General features: G+C 42.6%; 1 protein-coding gene across 1 annotated transcript; it reads left to right on the plus strand.

Moving 5' to 3' along the window:
- The first annotated feature begins 1,429 nt into the window (after positions 1–1,429).
- On the plus strand, positions 1,430–6,352 carry LOC139937221 (uncharacterized). The gene is given in 2 exon segments (XM_071932300.1): positions 1,430–1,513; positions 1,649–6,352. Coding segments are annotated over 2 exon segments (4,788 nt in total).
- The last annotated feature ends 15,775 nt before the right edge of the window (positions 6,353–22,127 follow it).

Raw genomic sequence — 22,127 nt, forward strand, 5'->3', positions numbered from 1 at the left:
TTCCCAGGTTGTATCGTTACCCGGGTGTGATCCCTGGCTACACGGCAGTTTGCGGTTTAATGGCTTCTGACAGGCACCCCCGAACAAAGATATTGACAAAATTGGGAGACCACCAACATAGGGCTAGATAGCTCAGTTGGTAGAGCGCCGGCACGTTAAACCGGAGGTCGTTGGTTCAAATCCCGCTCTAGTCAATTTTTCTTTGTTCAATCCTAAAAAATCATTTAAAAATGTACCCAGTCAGTTTCCCTTGTGGTTTATTATTTGATATCTGATATAAAAAGTCGCATCCCCTTAAGGTGATCCCCTGTCTGCCGCTTCCCAGGTTGTATCGTTACCCGGGTGTGATCCCTGGCTACACGGCAGTTTGCGGTTTAATGGCTTCTGACAGGCACCCCCGAACAAAGATATTGACAAAATTGGGAGACCACCAACATAGGGCTAGATAGCTCAGTTGGTAGAGCGCCGGCACGTTAAACCGGAGGTCGTTGGTTCAAATCCCGCTCTAGTCAATTTTTCTTTGTTCAATCCTAAAAAATCTTTTAAAAATGTACCCAGTCAGTTTCCCTTGTGGTTTATTATTTGATATATATATATATATATATATATATGTTGTGACCTAAACCAGACAGTTTAATTTGTCAAACTTGAATAAGCCGACTTCGTCACTCAATTTTCATATTGACGAAACGTCGTTATAGTGTCGTTTAAAAATTTCAGAAGCTTGGAAATGTGTGAGTCATTTATCTTTATGTAAAACCGGTTTATCTAAATTAATAATACTTCATACCACTTCTGAAGTAAGAAATAATATAACTATAGTGTTATGCTTGTGTGTGATATTTAACAACCAGTCGAGTCCGTGATGTAGAAGTGGCAATTCCTCAGAAAAAGAAGAAGAAAATAACCAAACGGATCAAACCCGGAGCAGAACTTCATGTATTTTATAGCTATTTTTTTTATTTATTTTTTTTTTTTTTTTTTTTTTTTTTTTTTTGCTGTTGTCGTTGTTGCTGTTGTTGTTGGTTACTAAAAATATATATATACATATTTATTGGATTACCGATAACTCCTTGTCATCCATACTCAATATAGAGGGTTTGGTTATTTTAATTAGAGCTACCGGAAATCTGTTTTGAAAATAGTTCCGGATCACTGTCTGGCGGAGTCATATTTATTGCGGCTCAAAAGTTAACCATAACCAATCACTTTAAAGTAGTTCCAAGGTGGTGTCTATATAAAACGTGGATTTACGATCCTTGTGGATCACTGTGCATCAGAGCTGGTTGGTGTCACATCGTGCTCTATAAGCTAGTCTTAACAGTTCACATCCGAACACCATATCATAGTGTTATTAATCAGATCGTACCATCTACTTGAACAGATATCACAAGAGGGCCTGTACCAATAGTTAAGTTCTACTGGCACCATGAATCTAGCTCTGTCGTTGACTGGAGGTCTATCCCCTGAACAGAATGAGGGCAGTCGAGAAGACATTGATAGTACTACAATGGTAAGTTATAGCAACATTATGCCTACATTGTCGGTGTGTGTGTGTGTGTGTGTGTGTGCATGTCTAAAATTGTACCAACAAGAACTCGTATAACAAAACATAACCACTATCTGTTTTTATCGTCCCTATTTGTAGGATGTTGACATACCCCAAGACCTGAATGCGAAAGCAAGACTTCACAAGACAGATGATCCGGCTAGCAGACGGGTCCAAGAACGGTTTAAATGTTCCACGTGTGGAGAGTCATTCCGTCACCTAACAAACCTCAGTCGACACCGAAGGATGCACAAGAAGACTTTGACTAATGCATCCTGCCCAATCTGCGGGAAGGTATTCGCTCGTCCTGATAGTATGAAACGCCATCGTAAAAACCACTCCAACCATTCTCCAGCACCATCCCTATCTCTGACAGACAATCCTGCCGCAAATGGGAACGAATTGGCTGATAATCAGAACCTAGCCCATACTATTCCACTCGTTCCGGTCCCGGAACCACCTCTCTCTGATAATCCACCACCTAGAAACATCAGTGCAACTACTTCAGCAACAAAGACGGCTCCGTGCCCGGCGTGCGGCACGATTTTCCCAAGCGTTAATCGTATGCTGAGCCACTTGATGAATGATCACATCGATGACTACCCATCTTCTCCAGTACCACCCAAACAAAGCTACGAACCCTCGGACGAGATGGTGGACGAATGGGATAAAGGTAATCTCAATATAGATGAAGAGCAGCCCCAACAATTTGAACATGGGTCAAAGAAGCTCGAGTGCCCGGTGTGCCGAAAACATTTTAGTCGTGTGGATAACAAGAACACCCACGTCAGGACAATTCACGGAGGAAACGTGGGCACTACAGCTTCGGTGCTGGACTTACCAACCGTCGACCAATTCATTCCTCAGCAACAACCACCGCTACAAGAAGACCCCACATCGTGTCCTACAATGACAGACGGTGATGTTTTCGATCTCCAACCCGAAGCCATAATCAACACTCTCCGTAAGAACTGGGGAGCCATCCGCACCCATCACTGCATTCAGCGCCAAGTTCAAGATGTGTACAACTTTAGACTTGTCGGACGCTACATCGAAACTGTTGACGAGGCACTCATGACACTATTTCACCGCCTCAGATGTAGGGTTAAAATAAACATCTCCTTCGGTTTCGTCCTACGCCATTCGGAGACGGGAGAATACCGCTATTTTCACTCAAGTCAGAACAACGGGCGGGTGTTTCCCTCTCCAGAGACAGTCGCTTCCCAAGTGGACATGAGTCGGCTGATGGAGCGAGTCCGCGAGGTGGACGTGTTGAAGATTGGTTTTCATCGCCGCCCAGATACAAAATGGACGGTGGCGGCCACAACGAATATGACCGTCTATGTCAACAAATTAAGAAAATTTGCAATCGGTTCACCCATCGAGAAACTACCACCCTACGTCGGTGACAATGACGGCCTGTGGAATCTGGTTACAAACAAAAACACCGGTGAAAGATATGATGACAGCCTGTGTTTCTTTCGATGTCTGGCCGTGCACAGAGGAAACAACAAGAACGCCAATGAAAAAGCTACCCGTCAACTGGCTGAAACATTTCGCAAACACACAGGAAAAAAGCACTTGGACGGAATCACCTTAGACGAGCTCTCTATAGCTGAGGAACTCTTCAAAGTAAGAGTACACGTGTACATGCTGCTACCAGTAGACGACGGCGACGAAGACGAAACGATTGACACTATGGAGGTTGATACTGAGCAGGACGAGAATGTGGCAATTACCAACAGTGAAATTAAAGCGGAATTAGTCAGGCGTTCCCATCACGACTATGCAGACAAACTTGACCTGAATTTATGGGGAAGACACTTTTCCTATATCCACAAAATTGAGAAGTTCAGCCAATCCTACGCCTGTTCCAAGTGTTGCACAGTTTTCACTCGATCAACTGATTTAGTGCGTCACGAACCGACCTGCGATACCAACGTCAAACATCGGTTCAGTGGAGGGGCTTACCAGCTTCCGTTAACAGTCTTTGATAAATTGTCTGAGTTAGGGGTTGAGGTTGACGATAACATGAAGTACTATCCGTACAGAGCAACTTACGATTTTGAAACCTACTTTCACAAACTACCACAGACCGATGATGAACACAAAGAGACGAAACTTAGATGGGAAGCTCAACACGATCTCCTGAGTGTCAGTGTAGCTAGTAATGTTCCAGGTCACGAGCCACCACAATGCTTTGTGAGTGACGGTAGTCCGGCTCAACTGGTTTCGGGCATGGTAGACTACATACATACCATAAGTCAAACTGCGTACACTACACTTTTGGGCCAATTTCAAGGTGTTTTCGAAGAGTTAGACGAGCTGGTGGATTCAATGACGGACAACGTGGAAGAGCGCAGAAAGTACAACCACACCAAAAAGGTCAAACAGCAGCTGGACGAGTACCTCAAAGAGTTACCGGTGCTTGGTTTCAACTCGGGAAAGTACGACATCAACGTCATCAAGAGGTATCTCTATCCAGTTCTACAAGAGACTGACCCTTTGAAGTTTATCATCAAACGAACCAGCACCTACATGGCCCTGAAAACAGAGAAGTTGAAATTCTTAGACATAACGAACTACTTGGCACCCGGCTATAGCTACTCCAAATTTCTAAAGGCGTACAAGTGCGAAACAACCAAGGGTTTCTTCCCCTATGAATGGGTAGATGACCTGCATAAGCTTGATTTTGAAGAACTACCACCTCACCAAGCGTTTTACAGTAAGCTAAAGGGGTCCAATATTTCTCAGGAGGAGTATGAGTTTTGTCAACTGGTCTGGAAGACGCAGGGCATGACCACGGTACGGGAATTTCTTGTATGGTACAACAATCTTGACGTCGTCCCCTTTCTTGAAGCCCTTGAGAAGATGTTCACCTTTTACAGAGATCGAAATATGGATATGTTCAAGTCCGCCATTTCTGTACCGGGTCTTTAACTACAGTATCTGTTCCTCACACTACCGAAGGATGTCTTCTTCAGCCTCATCGACGAGGCCAATAAGGATCTGTTCTACAAAATTAAAGAGAACATCGTAGGAGGACCGTCTATCGTCTTCCATCGTTATCACGAAAAGGGGAAGACAGCCATTCGAGGAGGGCCTAAACTGTGTGAAAACATCGTGGGTTTCGACGCCAACGCATTGTATCTCTGGTCAATTATGCAAGATATGCCGATCGGGACTTTCATAAAGAGGAATGCCGAACGGGAGTTTAAGCCGGCGAGAAGTCACAAGTTCGGTGTCATGGCATCAGAATGGTTGGACTGGCTTGCGTTCTCGCAGGCTATTCATGTTCGACACCAGTTTAACAGCAAAGAGAAACGTGTGGGTGGTCGAATGATCCCGGTGGATGGTTACTGCAAAGAGACCAACACTGTTTACCAGTTCCACGGTTGCTACTGGCACGGACATCCCTGTCATCTGAACCCTAACGAGTTTAATAAAGTCAGACAAGCGAGTAGAGACGAACTGAGGTGCCAAACGGAAGATACATCTGCATACATACGGCAGCAAGGTTACAAGCTGATAGAGCTGTGGGAGTGTGACTGGGGCGAAATACAGAAGACTGACCAGACCGTGAGAGGTTTCTTACAGACCATCCGACTGCCGCACTTCAACAAGAAAACAATGACTCAACAGGAGGTATTGGCTTGTGTGGTGGACCGATCCATGTTTGGTATGGTGGAGTGCGACTTCAGAGTCCCTTCTGCATTGAGAGCACACTTTGCAGAAATGCCACCCGTCTTTGAGAACACTAACGTCAGTCGTGAGGATATTGGAGATCACATGCGGGACTACGCTGAGCGAGAAGGTGTCATGAGGCAGCCACGTCGCACTCTCATTGGTAGCATGTTCGGTGAGCGCATCTTGCTCACTACACCCCTCCTTCAGTGGTACATCAATCACGGATTAGAAGTCCTACACATCTACGAAGTCATTCAGTACGCTAAAAGTCCATGTTTTGAATCGTTCGGTAATGATGTCAGTAATGCAAGAAGAGCCGGTGATCGTGACCCGACAAAATCTATCTTGGCCGATACCATGAAGCTTCTTGGCAACTCTGCGTATGGTAAGACAGTCACCGACCAGGAGCGCCACATGAACGTCCGAGTCTGTACCGATGCCGATGCTCCTCGGTACGTTAACAATTCTCATTTCCGTGCGCTCCATTCTCTTGACGACGGGTTGTATGAATGCGACATGACAAAGAAAGTAATTCGATTCAACCTCCCCCTACAGATTGGCTTTTTCGTTTATCAGTATGCAAAATTGCGGATGCTTGAATTCTATTACGACTTTCTTCTCAATTTCATCGACCCCTCAAACTTCCAGATGTGCGAGATGGACACGGATTCGGCATATCTCGCCATCTCGGGGAAAAACCTGGACGATGTCATCAAGCCAGACATAAAGCAGCAATACCTGGAGGAGAAACACCAATGGTTTCCTCGAGAAGATACTGCTGAACATCGTTCTTACGATAAGAGAACTCCGGGACTCTTTAAAGTTGAGTGGGAAGGGGACGGTATAGTAGCCCTTTGTAGCAAAACTTACTACTGCTTCGGTGCTAAGAACAAAATCAGCTGCAAGGGACTTAACAAACTTGGGAATGACATCACCAAGCAGCGATACATGGACGTACTCGAGTCACAGAAAGCGGGAGAAGGTGTTAACCGAGGATTTAGGATGAGAAGAGCCGAGATGTATACATACGAGCAAACCAAAACTGCCTTTACTTACATGTATCCCAAACGGAAAGTAGCATCAGACGGTGTGACGACTACCTATCTGGACTTGTAAATACTTTAGAGACGGCAGATTACCGCCACGGATTGTAATTAATAATGATAATAATAAGACATTTGTAAAGCGCCTAATGCGAAAAGCCTCTAAGCGTGTGAGAAAAGAGAGAGAAAGATACAATTAAAAATAAGCAGATTAAACAAATACCAGCTTTAAACATGAGTTTTCAACAGAGAACTTGCCTGGTGAATATGCACAGAGAGACTGTTCCAAAGAGAATTTGTGGATATAGAATGTTAAATAATGAGTTTCATTTACGATGGCAAGATACACAATTTGCGATAGTCCTTTACCCGACGCAGTATTCTTCTCTCTTTTTGAAGAACAAATTTAACTTTTCATTTTATTCTTGTATTTTTCCTTCAGCGATGATTTACGCGTCATTTGAATTCAAGTTAATGAATAAGAAAAGAAAGAAAAAAGAGTAAATAACAGAAATGACAATCATGAATCATTTACTTAATATTCTCAAATTTTCAACACGGCAGTTTTTTCCCTAATAGCATTTCAATCAACAAATTTGCTCGAATGTTCTAATCTTAAAACAAGTTAAAGCATTGTATATTATAGCAAAAAAGGTTAATATGTAGTGGTCGATAATTTTCAATATTGTTGTATTCAATAGACAGTTTTTTTTTTTTTTTTTTTTTTTTTTTTTTTGCTTTGCCTGAATTTACTTGCGGTGTGTCCAATATATGGTTTAAAAATACAATTTTTTACTGATACTGCGAAATCAAAAGTGTGTAATCAAAGGCATCAATCGACTTGAAATGTTTACATGCCGGTTTCTTAGGAAAAAACATTAACTTTTTGTTTTTAACTGTTATACAATTATTGCACTTAACAAATGCTCCATTTTTACAGTAAACTTCTAAAAGTAATCAGCCGATGTTTGAAACGCTTTGTTAAATTATACCTAGACATATACCTACATATTTTACTAATAAGCATGCAGCTTGTTTGATTTCTTGGTGACGACAAATAAAATACTTGAAACCGTATAATTGCCCGTTGTTCACTCAAGGAATGTTCTTTTTATTGTTGTATGTGTTTTACTATGCATTTAAAACATAAATTATGAAAACCATAGAGTAGGGGCTGAAGTTGCTTTATGGCCAGACAGTCCTTTCTGTTAACAGGCCTCTTTTAAACTAAGAGTTTAAAATGAATTGCTTGTTTTATAAACGGAGAAAGACTTTGGCCTACAGAACGAATTCAAAAGTGGTCACCATACCCCAATGGTCAGCAACACAAGTATGAGATAACAGGTTGGACTTGTTTGGGTTTGTCGGCTAATCGGCTACTATGCCGTCATCTATTGACTATCACGATAGCTCGGTAATTATCTCTGATAATTGTTCATGCTTTGTATTGATGTGTTGGTAAAAATTGGCGATTTGTTTTTAATATGCGTGCTCAATGTTGAAACTTCACAACACACACGGATAAGTTTAAATCTTCCCTTTAGGACCGTGAAAACAAAAAAAACAACAACGGGGGATACTGTCAATGTTTGGAATCGGACAAACGAAGATGTTTAAACGTTACCTTGTAAAAAAAAAAAAAAAAAAAAAGAGCAACAACCATACGTTTTCGTTCAACTGTCCTAAATACGTTGTATTTAAGTTGACATTTCAAGTTTTGGAAGTAACATTTCTCAAGTTTCTGAAGATAAACAGGAATATATCGCTTGACGTCAGCCCGTCAGTGTGCGACGACGGTACACAACCCGCGGAACAAGAACTAACACGTTTGGGTTGTATGGACCGCTGTGACGTCATCTGTTGATATCTACCGTGAAAGCAAAGTTCAGTGACCGGAGGTCCTCGCGGGTTCAATGTAACTATGCACCCTGTTCTTTGTGAGCGAAGAGAAGGGAACACTATGGCAAGGGTTACGGATAAATTTTTAAAATTCTTGATCAATTTTCTCGTACAACTCCCGACATGATCAGAAAGAGTACCTGCTTTGCTTGTGTGAACCCCGTCATGTCTATACACAAATAACGACGCGTGTATCTATACGAGGATGTTTGATTATACCCTGTATGGCTCAAAACTTAAATTAATATCCGTATGAAAACTAATTGAATTGGTGTTGAGTGTGTCGTCTTACTGGTGGAAGCTTAATGGGATTGTTTGTTTGGCTGTTTGTTTGTTTGTTTGTCTACGAGTGTAGATTGTATTAAGCAAATGAGAATAGAAAATTATCTGTTCGTATTGCAAACTGTTTAATTAACCAAAACATGATTATGCAAAACAAACTACCTGAGCATTCGATTCTTCCTCGAAGGCTACCTCGGTTGCACCAACACTTTGGGGCTCGTATTGTTTAAAATTAGTGTAGATCACTCGTGTTGTCATTAATTAAAGTTTAAAATCGTTCGATGTATACAAACAAAAACACGACCGTGTTTATATATCGTCGGTCTTTGGTTGTGACGCTATATTGCTTCAGTAAAATCAGTACCCTTTTTCGTATGTTACTGATTTATTAGATAGGCCTAAAGTTATAACAGTATTATTTATTTGAAATTTTCCAATACAGTGTAATTATATTCAACTACGATACTATTACTCTAATATATGTATACAATATTTAAACCTAAACAAACCAAGGGTTATTTTTATTATAATTATAATTATTGGTTTATTAAAAATGTAAACATTATATGGATGTCAAAAAGCCAAATTGCGGATGCAATGATACAAAGAGTAAACAAAACAATTATTCGACGTATACATTTGATACGCAAGTAATGGTTCGTTCCCACAGTTTTTTTTTCTTGTTTCTTTTCTTTTTAGAAACAAAGGATAGAATTAATGCAATGCACTTGTATTACTCCACAGAAACATACCCTACGTACATATAATTGGGCCTTCCACTCGGTTATCTTTGTTGTCCGGTCCGGCAAATGAGAGCAAGTTCGAACACGATTAAAACGTAGCAGACGACAACAGAACTATCGGACTCGTACACTCTTTACCGATGGGGGGGGGGGTATTTCCACTATAAACAAACAAATCAAATTCCTACCTGATCTTAAAATTGGACTAATACTCAACAGCGTATCATATTAGTAACTATGGAGTCTTACACTTTGACCTTCCCACTTACTGTCTTGGTAAAACAAAAATTTAAAAAAAAGGGGGGGGTCTTCGTCACACCCCCACTTGGCAATCTACTTACAACGACCCACCCGAGCCATGATCCACACGACCTGTGGATCATGATCCACCTTAAAAAAAGGAGGTCATATACGCCTTACACACTACTGTCATATATTGACCAAAAATCGTCGATTACCGCCAAAGTAAAACATTGGCGTGCTTCAAATTTGCACCGGCACACTCGGGTGGGGTATCCGCAAGAAGTAATCACGCTAATTCGGCTTTTCGGGGTGCCACGAAAATAAAAAAAAGGTTATTCCCCGGGCAGGGAAAAGGGAAGAGCGGCCATTTTGTTTTTCTAATAGTCAACTCTGGAAATCGCGTTTTGACGGTGCAAATCGACCAACTTGAGCATCCTGAACAACTTTCCTGTGTGGAGTCATGCAAAATTCGCACAACCTAGTGAATTACAACTTTTTGTGCAATAGTGACGTCATAATTTGACAAAAAATCGTCGATTACCGCCAAAGTAAAACATTGACTGGGTTCAAATTTGCACCTGAACACTCGGGAGGGGTATCTGAAACAAGTAATCACGCTAATTCGGCTTTTCGGGAGTTCGAAAATTAAAAAGTTTATTCCCCAGGCAGCAGGGAAAAGGGAAGAGCGGCCATCTTGTTTTTCTAATAGTCAACTCTGGAAATCGCGTTTTGACGGTGCAAATCGACCAAGTTGAGCATCCTGAACAACTTTCCTGTGTGGAGTCATGCAAAATTCGCAAAACCTTGGGAATTACAGTTTTTTTGTGCAAAAGTGACGTCATAATTTGACCAAAAATCGTCGATTACCGCCAAAGTAAAACAATGGCGTGGTTCAAATTTGCACCGGCACACTCGGGTGGGGTATCCGCAAGAAGTAATCACGCTAATTCGGCTTTTCGGGGAGCCACGAAAATTAAAAAGGTTATTCCCCGGGAAGGGAAAAGGGAAGAGCGGCCATCTTGTTTCTCTAATAGTCAACTCTGGAAATCGCGTTTTGACGGTGCAAATCGACCAAGTTGAGCATCCTGAACAACTTTCCTGTGTGGAGTCATGCAAAATTCGCAAAACCTTGGGAATTACAACTTTTTGGTGCAAAAGTGACGTCATAATTTGACCAAAAATCGTCGATTACCGCCAAAGTAAAACAACATTGGCGTGGTTCAAATTTGCACAGGCACCCTCGGGTGTGGTATCCGCAAGAAGTAATCACGCTAATTCGGCTTTTCGGGGTGCCTCAAATTAAAAAGGTTATTCCCCGGGCAGGGAAAAGGAAGAGCGGCCATCTTGTTTTTCTAATAGTCAACTCTAGAAATTGCGTTTTGACGGTGCAAATCGACCAAGTTGAGCATCCTGAACAACTTTCCTGTGTGGAGTCATGCAAAATTCGCAAAACCTTGGGAATTACAGTTTTTTTTGTGCAAAAGTGACGTCATATATTGACCAAAAATCGTCGATTACCGCCAAAGTAAAACAATAACGGCGTTCAAATTTGCACCGGCACACTCGGGTGGGGTATCCGCAAGAAGTAATCACTCTAATTCGGTTTTTCGGGGTGCCACGAAAATTAAAAAGTTTATTCCCCGGCCAGGTAAAAAGGAAGAGCGGTCATCTTGTTTTTCTAATAGTCAACTCTGGAAATCGCGTTTTGACGGTGCAAATCGACCAAGTTGAGCATCCTGAACAACTTTCCAGTGTGGAGTCATGCAAATTTCGCAAAACCTTGGGAATTACAACTTTTTGGTGCAATAGTGACGTCATAATTTGACCAAAAATCGTCGATTACCGCCAAAGTAAAACATTGACTGGGTTCAAATTTGCACCTGAACACTAGGGAGGGGTATCTGCAACAAGTAATCACGCTAATTCAGCTTTTCGGGAGTTCGAAAATTAAAAAGTTTATTCCCCAGGCAGCAGGGAAAAGGGAAGAGCGGCCATCTTGTTTTTTCTAATAGTCAACTCTGGAAATCGCGTTTTGACGGTGCAAATCGACCAAGTTGAGCATCCTGAACAACTTTCCTGTGTGGAGTCATGCAAAATTCGCAAAACCTAGGGAATTACAACTTTTTTGTGCAAAAGTGACGTCATATATTGACCAAAAATCGTCGATTACCGCCAAAGTAAAACATTGGCGTGCTTCAAATTTGCACCGGCACACTCGGGTGGGGTATCCGCAAGAAGTAATCACGCTAATTCGGCTTTTCGGGGAGCCACGAAAATTAAAAAGGTTATTCCCCGGGAAGGGAAAAGGGAAGAGCGGCCATCTTGTTTTTCTAATAGTCAACTCTGGAAATCGCGTTTTGACGGTGCAAATCGACCAAGTTGAGCATCCTGAACAACTTTCCTGTGTGGAGTCATGCAAAATTCGCAAAACCTTGGGAATTACAACTTTTTGGTGCAAAAGTGACGTCATAATTTGACCAAAAATCGTCGATTACCGCCAAAGTAAAACATTGGCGTGGTTCAAATTTGCACCGGCACACTCGGGTGGGATATCCGCAAAAAGTAATCACGCTAATTCGGCTTTTCGGGGTGCCTCAAAAATTAAAAAGGTTATTCTCCGGGCAGGGAAAAGGAAGAGCGGCCATCTTGTTTTTCTAATAGTCAACTCTAAAAATCACGTTTTGACGGTGCAAATCGACCAAGTTGAGCATCCTGAACAACTTTCCTGTGTGGAGTCATGCAAAATTCGCAAAACCTTGGGAATTACATTTTTTTTTTTTGCAAAAGTGACGTCATATATTGACCAAAAATCGTCGATTACCGCCAAAGTAAAACATTAACGGGGTTCAAATTTGCACCGGCACACTCGGGTGGGGTATCCGCAAGAAGTAATCACTCTAATTCGGTTTTTCGGGGTGCCACGAAAATTAAAAAGTTTATTCCCCGGCCAGGTAAAAAGGAAGAGCGGCCGTCTTGTTTTTATAATAGTCAACTCTGGAAATCGCGTTTTGACGGTGCAAATCGACCAAGTTGAGCATCCTGAACAACTTTCCTGTGTGTAGTCATGCAAACTTCGCAAAACCTAGGGAATTACAACTTTTTGTGCAATAGTGACGTCATAATTTGACCAAAAATCGTCGATTACCGCCAAAGTAAAACATTGACTGGGTTCAAATTTGCACCTGAACACTCGGGAGGGGTATCTGCAACAAGTAATCACGCTAATTCGGCTTTTCGGGAGTTCGAAAATTAAAAAGTTTATTCCCCAGGCAGCAGGGAAAAGGGAAGAGCGGCCATCTTGTTTTTCTAATAGTCAACTCTGGAAATCGCGTTTTGACGGTGCAAATCGACCAAGTTGAGCATCCTGAACAACTTTCCTGTGTGGAGTCATGTAAAATTCGCAAAACCTTGGGAATTACAACTTTTTGGTGCAAAAGTGACGTCATAATTTGACCAAAAGTCGTCGATTACCGCCAAAGTAAAACATTGATTGGGTTCAAATTTGCACCGGCACACTCGGGTGGGGTATCCGCAAGAAGTAATCACGCTAATTCGGTTTTTCGGGGTGCCACGAAAATTAAAAAGTTTATTCCCCGGCCAGGTAAAAAGGAAGAGCGGCCATCTTGTTTTTCTAAAAGTCAACTCTGGAAATCGCGTTTTGAAGGTGCAAATCGACCAATTTGAGCATCCTGAACAACTTTCCTGTGTGGAGTCCCGCAAAATTCGCAAAACCTAGGGAATTACAACTTTTTGGTGCAAAAGTGACGTCATAACTTGACCAAAAATCGTCGATTACCGCCAAAGTAAAACATTGGCGTGCTTCAAATTTGCACCGGCACACTCGGGTGGGGTATCCGCAAGAAGTAATCACGTTAATTCGGCTTTTCGGGGTGCCTCAAAAATTAAAAAGGTTGTTCCCGGGGCAGGGAAAAGGAAGAGCGGCCATCTTGTTTTTCTAATAGTCAACTCTGGAAATCGCGTTTTGACGGTGCAAATCGACCAAGTTGAGCATCCTGAACAACTTTCCTGTGTGGAGTCATGCAAAATTCGCAAAACCTTGGGAATTACAACTTTTTGGTGCAAAAGTGACGTCATAATTTGACCAAAAGTCGTCGATTACCGCCAAAGTAAAACATTGATTGGGTTCAAATTTGCACCGGCACACTCGGGTGGGGTATCCGCAAGAAGTAATCACGCTAGTTCGGTTTTTCGTGGTGCCACGAAAATTAAAATGTTTATTCCCCGGCCAGGTAAAAGGGAAGAGCGGCCATCTTGTTTTTCTAATAGTCAACTCTGGAAATCGCGTTTTGAAGGTGCAAATCGACCAATTTGAGCATCCTGAACAACTTTCCTGTGTGGAGTCCCGCAAAATTCGCAAAACCTAGGGAATTACAACTTTTTGGTGCAAAAGTGACGTCATAACTTGACCAAAAATCGTCGATTACCGCCAAAGTAAAACATTGGCGTGCTTCAAATTTGCACCGGCACACTCGGGTGGGGTATCCGCAAGAAGTAATCACGTTAATTCGGCTTTTCGGGGTGCCTCAAAAATTAAAAAGGTTATTCCCGGGGCAGGGAAAAGGAAGAGCGGCCATCTTGTTTTTCTAATAGTCAACTCTAGAAATCGCGTTTTGACGGTGCAAATCGACCAAGTTGAGCATCCTGAACAACTTTCCTGTGTGGAGACAAGCAAAATTCGCAAAACCTTGGGAATTACAACTTTTTGGTGCAAAAGTGACGTCATAATTTGACCAAAAATCGTCGATTACCGCCAAAGTAAAACAATGGCGTGGTTCAAATTTGCACCGGCAAACTCGGGTGGGGTATCCGCAAGAAGTAATCACGCTAATTCGGTTTTTCGGGGTGTCACGAAAATTAAAAAGTTTATTCCCCGGCCAGGTAAAAGGGAAGAGCGGCCATCTTGTTTTTCTAAAAGTCAACTCTGGAAATCGCGTTTTGAATGTGCAAATCGACCAATTTGAGCATCCTGAACAACTTTCCTGTGTGGAGTCATGCAAAATTCGCAAAACCTAGGGAATTACAACTTTTTGGTGCAAAAGTGAGGTCATAACTTGACCAAAAATCGTCGATTACCGCCAAAGTAAAACATTGGCGTGCTTCAAATTTGCACCGGCACACTCGGGTGGGGTATCCGCAAGAAGTAATCACGCTAATTCGGCTTTTCGTGGTGCCTCGAAAATTAAAAAGGTTATTCCCCGGGCAGGGAAAAGGGAAGAGCGGCCATCTTGTTTTTCTAATAGTCAACTCTGGAAATCGCGTTTTGACGGTGCAAATCGACCAAGTTGAGCATCCTGAACAACTTTCCTGTGTGGAGTCATGCAAAATTCGCAAAACCTTGGGAATTACAACTTTTTGGTGCAAAAGTGACGTCATAATTTGACCAAAAATCGTCGATTACCGCCAAAGTAAAACATTGACGGGGTTCAAATTTGCACCGGCACTCTCGGGTGGGGTATCCGCAAGAAGTAATCACGCTAATTCGGCTTTTCGTGTTGCCTCGAAAATTAAAAAGGTTATTCCCCGGGCAGGGAAAAGGGAAGAGCGGCCATCTTGTTTTTCTAATAGTCAACTCTGGAAATCGCGTTTTGACGGTGCAAATCGACCAAGTTGAGCATCCTGAACAACTTTCCTGTGTGGAGTCATGCAAAATTCGCAAAACCTTGGGAATTACAACTTTTTGGTGCAAAAGTGACGTCGTAATTTGACCAAAAATCGTCGATTACCGCCAAAGTAAAATATTGATGGGATTCAAATTTGCACCGGCATACTCGGGTAGGGTATCCGCAAGAAGTAATCACGCTAATTCGGTTTTTCGGGGTGCCACGAAAATTAAAAAGTTTATTCCCCGGCCAGGTAAAAGGAAGAGCGGCCATCTTGTTTTTCTAATAGTCAACTCTGGAAATCGCGTTTTGGCGGTGCAAATCGACCAATTTGAGCATCCTGACGACTTTCCTGTGTGGAGTCATGCAAAATTCGCAAAACCTAGGGAATTACAACTTTTTGGTGCAAAAGTGACGTCATAACTTGACCAAAAATCGTCGATTACCGCCAAAGTAAAACATTGGCGTGGTTCAAATTTGCACCGGCACACTCGGGTGGGGTATCCGCAAGAAACAATCACGCTAATTCGGCTTTTCGGGGTGCCACGAAAATTAAAATTTTATTTCCCGGGCAGGGAAACGGGAAGAGCGGCCATCGTGTTTTCTAAAAGTCAACTCTGGAAATCGTGTTTTGACGGTGGAAATCGACCAAGTTGAGCATCCTGAACAACTTTCCTGTGTGGAGTCATGCAAAATTCGCAAAACCTTAGGAATTACAACTTTTTGGTGCAAAAGTGACGTCATATATTGACCAAAAATTGTCGATTACAGCCAAAGTAAAACATTGGCGTGGTTCAAATTTGCACCTGCACACTCGGGTGGGGTATCCGCAAGAAGTAATCACGCTAATTCGGCTTTTCGGGGTGCCTCAAAAATTAAAAAGGTTATTCCCCGGGCAGGGAAAAGGAAGAGCGGCCATCTTGTTTTTCTAAAAGTCAACCCTGGAAATCGCATTTTGACGGTGCAAATCGACCAAGTTGAGCATCCTGAACAACTTTCCTGTGTGGAGTCATGCAAAATTCGCTAAACCTTGGGAATTACAACTTTTTTCTGCAAAAGTGACGTCATATATTGACCAAAAATCGTCGATTACCGCCAAAGTAAAACATTGGCGTGCTTCAAATTTGCACCGACACACTCTGGTGGGGTATCCGCAAGAAGTAATCACGCTAATTCGGCTTTTCGGGAGCTCGAAAATTAAAAAGTTTATTCCCCAGGCAGCAGGGAAAAGGAAAGAGCGGCCATCTTGTTTTTCTAATAGTCAACTCTGGAAATCGCGTTTTGACGGTGAAAATCGACCAAGTTGAGCATACTGAACAACTTTCCTGTGTGGAGTCATGCAAAATTCGCAAAACCTTGGGAATAACAACTTTTTTGTGCAAAAGTGACGTCATAATTTGACAAAAAATCGTCGATTACCGCCAAAGTAAAACATTGGCGTGGTTCAAATATGCACCGGCACACTCGGGTGGGGTATCCGCAAGAAGTAATCACGCTAATTCGACTTTTCGGGAGCTCGAAAATTAAAAAGGTTATTCCCCGGGCAGGGAAAAGGGAAGAGCGGCCATCTTGTTTTTCTAATAGTCAACTCTGGAAATCGCGTTTTGACGGTGCAAATCGATCAAGTTGTGCATCCTGAACAACTTTCCTGTGTGGAGTCATGCAAAATTCGCAAAACCTAAGGAATTACAACTTTTTGGTGCAAAAGTGACGTCATATATTGACCAAAAATCTTCGATTACCGCCAAAGTAAAACATTGATTGGGTTCAAATTTGCACCGGCACACTCGGGTGGGGTATCCGCAAGAAGTAATCACGCTAGTTCGGTTTTTCGTGGTGCCACGAAAATTAAAATGTTTATTCCCCGGCCAGGTAAAAGGGAAGAGCGGCCATCTTGTTTTTCTAATAGTCAACTCTGGAAATCGCGTTTTGAAGGTGCAAATCGACCAATTTGAGCATCCTGAACAACTTTCCTGTGTGGAGTCCCGCAAAATTCGCAAAACCTAGGGAATTACAACTTTTTGGTGCAAAAGTGACGTCATAACTTGACCAAAAATCGTCGATTACCGCCAAAGTAAAACATTGGCGTGCTTCAAATTTGCACCGGCACACTCGGGTGGGGTATCCGCAAGAAGTAATCACGTTAATTCGGCTTTTCGGGGTGCCTCAAAAATTAAAAAGGTTATTCCCGGGGCAGGGAAAAGGAAGAGCGGCCATCTTGTTTTTCTAATAGTCAACTCTAGAAATCGCGTTTTGACGGTGCAAATCGACCAAGTTGAGCATCCTGAACAACTTTCCTGTGTGGAGACATGCAAAATTCGCAAAACCTTGGGAATTACACCTTTTGGTGCAAAAGTGACGTCATAATTTGACCAAAAATCGTCGATTACCGCCAAAGTAAAACAATGGCGTGGTTCAAATTTGCACCGGCACACTCGGGTGGGGTATCCGCAAGAAGTAATCACGCTAATTCGGCTTTTCGGGGAGCCACGAAAATTAAAAAGGTTATTCCCCGGGAAGGGAAAAGGGAAGAGCGGCCATCTTGTTTCTCTAATAGTCAACTCTGGAAATCGCGTTTTGACGGTGCAAATCGACCAAGTTGAGCATCCTGAACAACTTTCCTGTGTGGAGTCATGCAAAATTCGCAAAACCTTGGGAATTACAACTTTTTGGTGCAAAAGTGACGTCATAATTTGACCAAAAATCGTCGATTACCGCCAAAGTAAAACAACATTGGCGTGGTTCAAATTTGCACAGGCACCCTCGGGTGTGGTATCCGCAAGAAGTAATCACGCTAATTCGGCTTTTCGGGGTGCCTCAAATTAAAAAGGTTATTCCCCGGGCAGGGAAAAGGAAGAGCGGCCATCTTGTTTTTCTAATAGTCAACTCTAGAAATTGCGTTTTGACGGTGCAAATCGACCAAGTTGAGCATCCTGAACAACTTTCCTGTGTGGAGTCATGCAAAATTCGCAAAACCTTGGGAATTACAGTTTTTTTGTGCAAAAGTGACGTCATATATTGACCAAAAATCGTCGATTACCGCCAAAGTAAAACAATAACGGCGTTCAAATTTGCACCGGCACACTCGGGTGGGGTATCCGCAAGAAGTAATCACTCTAATTCGGTTTTTCGGGGTGCCACGAAAATTAAAAAGTTTATTCCCCGGCCAGGTAAAAAGGAAGAGCGGCCGTCTTGTTTTTCTAATAGTCAACTCTGGAAATCGCGTTTTGACGGTGCAAATCGACCAAGTTGAGCATCCTGAACAACTTTCCAGTGTGGAGTCATGCAAATTTCGCAAAACCTTGGGAATTACAACTTTTTGGTGCAATAGTGACGTCATAATTTGACCAAAAATCGTCGATTACCGCCAAAGTAAAACATTGACTGGGTTCAAATTTGCACCTGAACACTCGGGAGGGGTATCTGCAACAAGTAATCACGCTAATTCAGCTTTTCGGGAGTTCGAAAATTAAAAAGTTTATTCCCCAGGCAGCAGGGAAAAGGGAAGAGCGGCCATCTTGTTTTTCTAATAGTCAACTCTGGAAATCGCGTTTTGACGGTGCAAATCGACCAAGTTGAGCATCCTGAACAACTTTCCTGTGTGGAGTCATGCAAAATTCGCAAAACCTTGGGAATTACAACTTTTTTGTGCAAAAGTGACGTCATATATTGACCAAAAATCGTCGATTACCGCCAAAGTAAAACATTGGCGTGCTTCAAATTTGCACCGGCACACTCGGGTGGGGTATCCGCAAGAAGTAATCACGCTAATTCGGCTTTTCGGGGAGCCACGAAAATTAAAAAGGTTATTCCCCGGGAAGGGAAAAGGGAAGAGCGGCCATCTTGTTTTTCTAATAGTCAACTCTGGAAATCGCGTTTTGACGGTGCAAATCGACCAAGTTGAGCATCCTGAACAACTTTCCTGTGTGGAGTCATGCAAAATTCGCAAAACCTTGGGAATTACAACTTTTTTGTGCAAAAGTGACGTCATATATTGACCAAAAATCGTCGATTACCGCCAAAGTAAAACATTGGCGTGGTTCAAATTTGCACCGGCACACTCGGGTGGGATATCCGCAAGAAGTAATCACGCTAATTCGGCTTTTCGGGGTGCCTCAAAAATTAAAAAGGTTATTCCCCGGGCAGGGAAAAGGAAGAGCGGCCATCTTGTTTTTCTAATAGTCAACTCTAAAAATCACGTTTTGACGGTGCAAATCGACCAAGTTGAGCATCCTGAACAACTTTCCTGTGTGGAGTCATGCAAAATTCGCAAAACCTTGGGAATTACATTTTTATTTTGCAAAAGTGACGTCATATATTGACCAAAAATCGTCGATTACCGCCAAAGTAAAACATTGGCGTGCTTCAAATTTGCACCGGCACACTCGGGTGGGGTATCCGCAAGAAGTAATCACGTTAATTCGGCTTTTCGGGGTGCCTCAAAAATTAAAAAGGTTATTCCCGGGGCAGGGAAAAGGAAGAGCGGCCATCTTGTTTTTCTAATAGTCAACTCTAGAAATCGCGTTTTGACGGTGCAAATCGACCAAGTTGAGCATCCTGAACGACTTTCCTGTGTGGAGACATGCAAAATTCGCAAAACCTTGGGAATTACAACTTTTTGGTGCAAAAGTGACGTCATAATTTGACCAAAAATCGTCGATTACCGCCAAAGTAAAACATTGGCGTGCTTCAAATTTGCACCGGCAAACTCGGGTGGGGTATCCGCAAGAAGTAATCACGCTAATTCGGTTTTTCGGGGTGTCACGAAAATTAAAAAGTTTATTCCCCGGCCAGGTAAAAGGGAAGAGCGGCCATCTTGTTTTTCTAAAAGTCAACTCTGGAAATCGCGTTTTGAATGTGCAAATCGACCAATTTGAGCATCCTGAACAACTTTCCTGTGTGGAGTCATGCAAAATTCGCAAAACCTAGGGAATTACAACTTTTTGGTGCAAAAGTGAGGTCATAACTTGACCAAAAATCGTCGATTACCGCCAAAGTAAAACATTGGCGTGCTTCAAATTTGCACCGGCACACTCGGGTGGGGTATCCGCAAGAAGTAATCACGCTAATTCGGCTTTTCGTGATGCCTCGAAAATTAAAAAGGTTATTCCCCGGGCAGGGAAAAGGGAAGAGCGGCCATCTTGTTTTTCTAATAGTCAACTCTGGAAATCGCGTTTTGACGGTGCAAATCGACCAAGTTGAGCATCCTGAACAACTTTCCTGTGTGGAGTCATGCAAAATTCGCAAAACCTTGGGAATTACAACTTTTTGGTGCAAAAGTGACGTCATAATTTGACCAAAAATCGTCGATTACCGCCAAAGTAAAACATTGACGGGGTTCAAATTTGCACCGGCACTCTCGGGTGGGGTATCCGCAAGAAGTAATCACGCTAATTCGGCTTTTCGTGTTGCCTCGAAAATTAAAAAGGTTATTCCCCGGGCAGGGAAAAGGGAAGAGCGGCCATCTTGTTTTTCTAATAGTCAACTCTGGAAATCGCGTTTTGACGGTGCAAATCGACCAAGTTGAGCATCCTGAACAACTTTCCTGTGTGGAGTCATGCAAAATTCGCAAAACCTTGGGAATTACAACTTTTTGGTGCAAAAGTGACGTCGTAATTTGACCAAAAATCGTCGATTACCGCCAAAGTAAAATATTGATGGGATTCAAATTTGCACCGGCATACTCGGGTAGGGTATCCGCAAGAAGTAATCACGCTAATTCGGTTTTTCGGGGTGCCACGAAAATTAAAAAGTTTATTCCCCGGCCAGGTAAAAGGAAGAGCGGCCATCTTGTTTTTCTAATAGTCAACTCTGGAAATCGCGTTTTGGCGGTGCAAATCGACCAATTTGAGCATCCTGACGACTTTCCTGTGTGGAGTCATGCAAAATTCGCAAAACCTAGGGAATTACAACTTTTTGGTGCAAAAGTGACGTCATAACTTGACCAAAAATCGTCGATTACCGCCAAAGTAAAACATTGGCGTGGTTCAAATTTGCACCGGCACACTCGGGTGGGGTATCCGCAAGAAACAATCACGCTAATTCGGCTTTTCGGGGTGCCACGAAAATTAAAAAGTTTATTTCCCGGGCAGGGAAACGGGAAGAGCGGCCATCGTGTTTTCTAAAAGTCAACTCTGGAAATCGTGTTTTGACGGTGGAAATCGACCAAGTTGAGCATCCTGAACAACTTTCCTGTGTGGAGTCATGCAAAATTCGCAAAACCTTAGGAATTACAACTTTTTGGTGCAAAAGTGACGTCATATATTGACCAAAAATCGTCGATTACCGCCAAAGTAAAACATTGGCGTGCTTCAAATTTGCACCGACACACTCTGGTGGGGTATCCGCAAGAAGTAATCACGCTAATTCGGCTTTTCGGGAGCTCGAAAATTAAAAAGTTTATTCCCCAGGCAGCAGGGAAAAGGAAAGAGCGGCCATCTTGTTTTTCTAATAGTCAACTCTGGAAATCGCGTTTTGACGGTGAAAATCGACCAAGTTGAGCATACTGAACAACTTTCCTGTGTGGAGTCATGCAAAATTCGCAAAACCTTGGGAATAACAACTTTTTTGTGCAAAAGTGACGTCATAATTTGACAAAAAATCGTCGATTACCGCCAAAGTAAAACATTGGCGTGGTTCAAATATGCACCGGCACACTCGGGTGGGGTATCCGCAAGAAGTAATCACGCTAATTCGACTTTTCGGGAGCTCGAAAATTAAAAAGGTTATTCCCCGGGCAGGGAAAAGGGAAGAGCGGCCATCTTGTTTTTCTAATAGTCAACTCTGGAAATCGCGTTTTGACGGTGCAAATCGATCAAGTTGTGCATCCTGAACAACTTTCCTGTGTGGAGTCATGCAAAATTCGCAAAACCTAAGGAATTACAACTTTTTGGTGCAAAAGTGACGTCATATATTGACCAAAAATCTTCGATTACCGCCAAAGTAAAACATTGATTGGGTTCAAATTTTCACCGGCAAACTCGGGTGGGGTATCCGCAAGAAGTAATCACGCTAATTCGGTTTTTCGGGGTGCCACGAAAATTAAAAAGTTTATTCCCCG

This window comes from Asterias amurensis, chromosome 5, assembly GCF_032118995.1.
Source record: "Asterias amurensis chromosome 5, ASM3211899v1".
Taxonomy (NCBI): domain Eukaryota; kingdom Metazoa; phylum Echinodermata; class Asteroidea; order Forcipulatida; family Asteriidae; genus Asterias; species Asterias amurensis.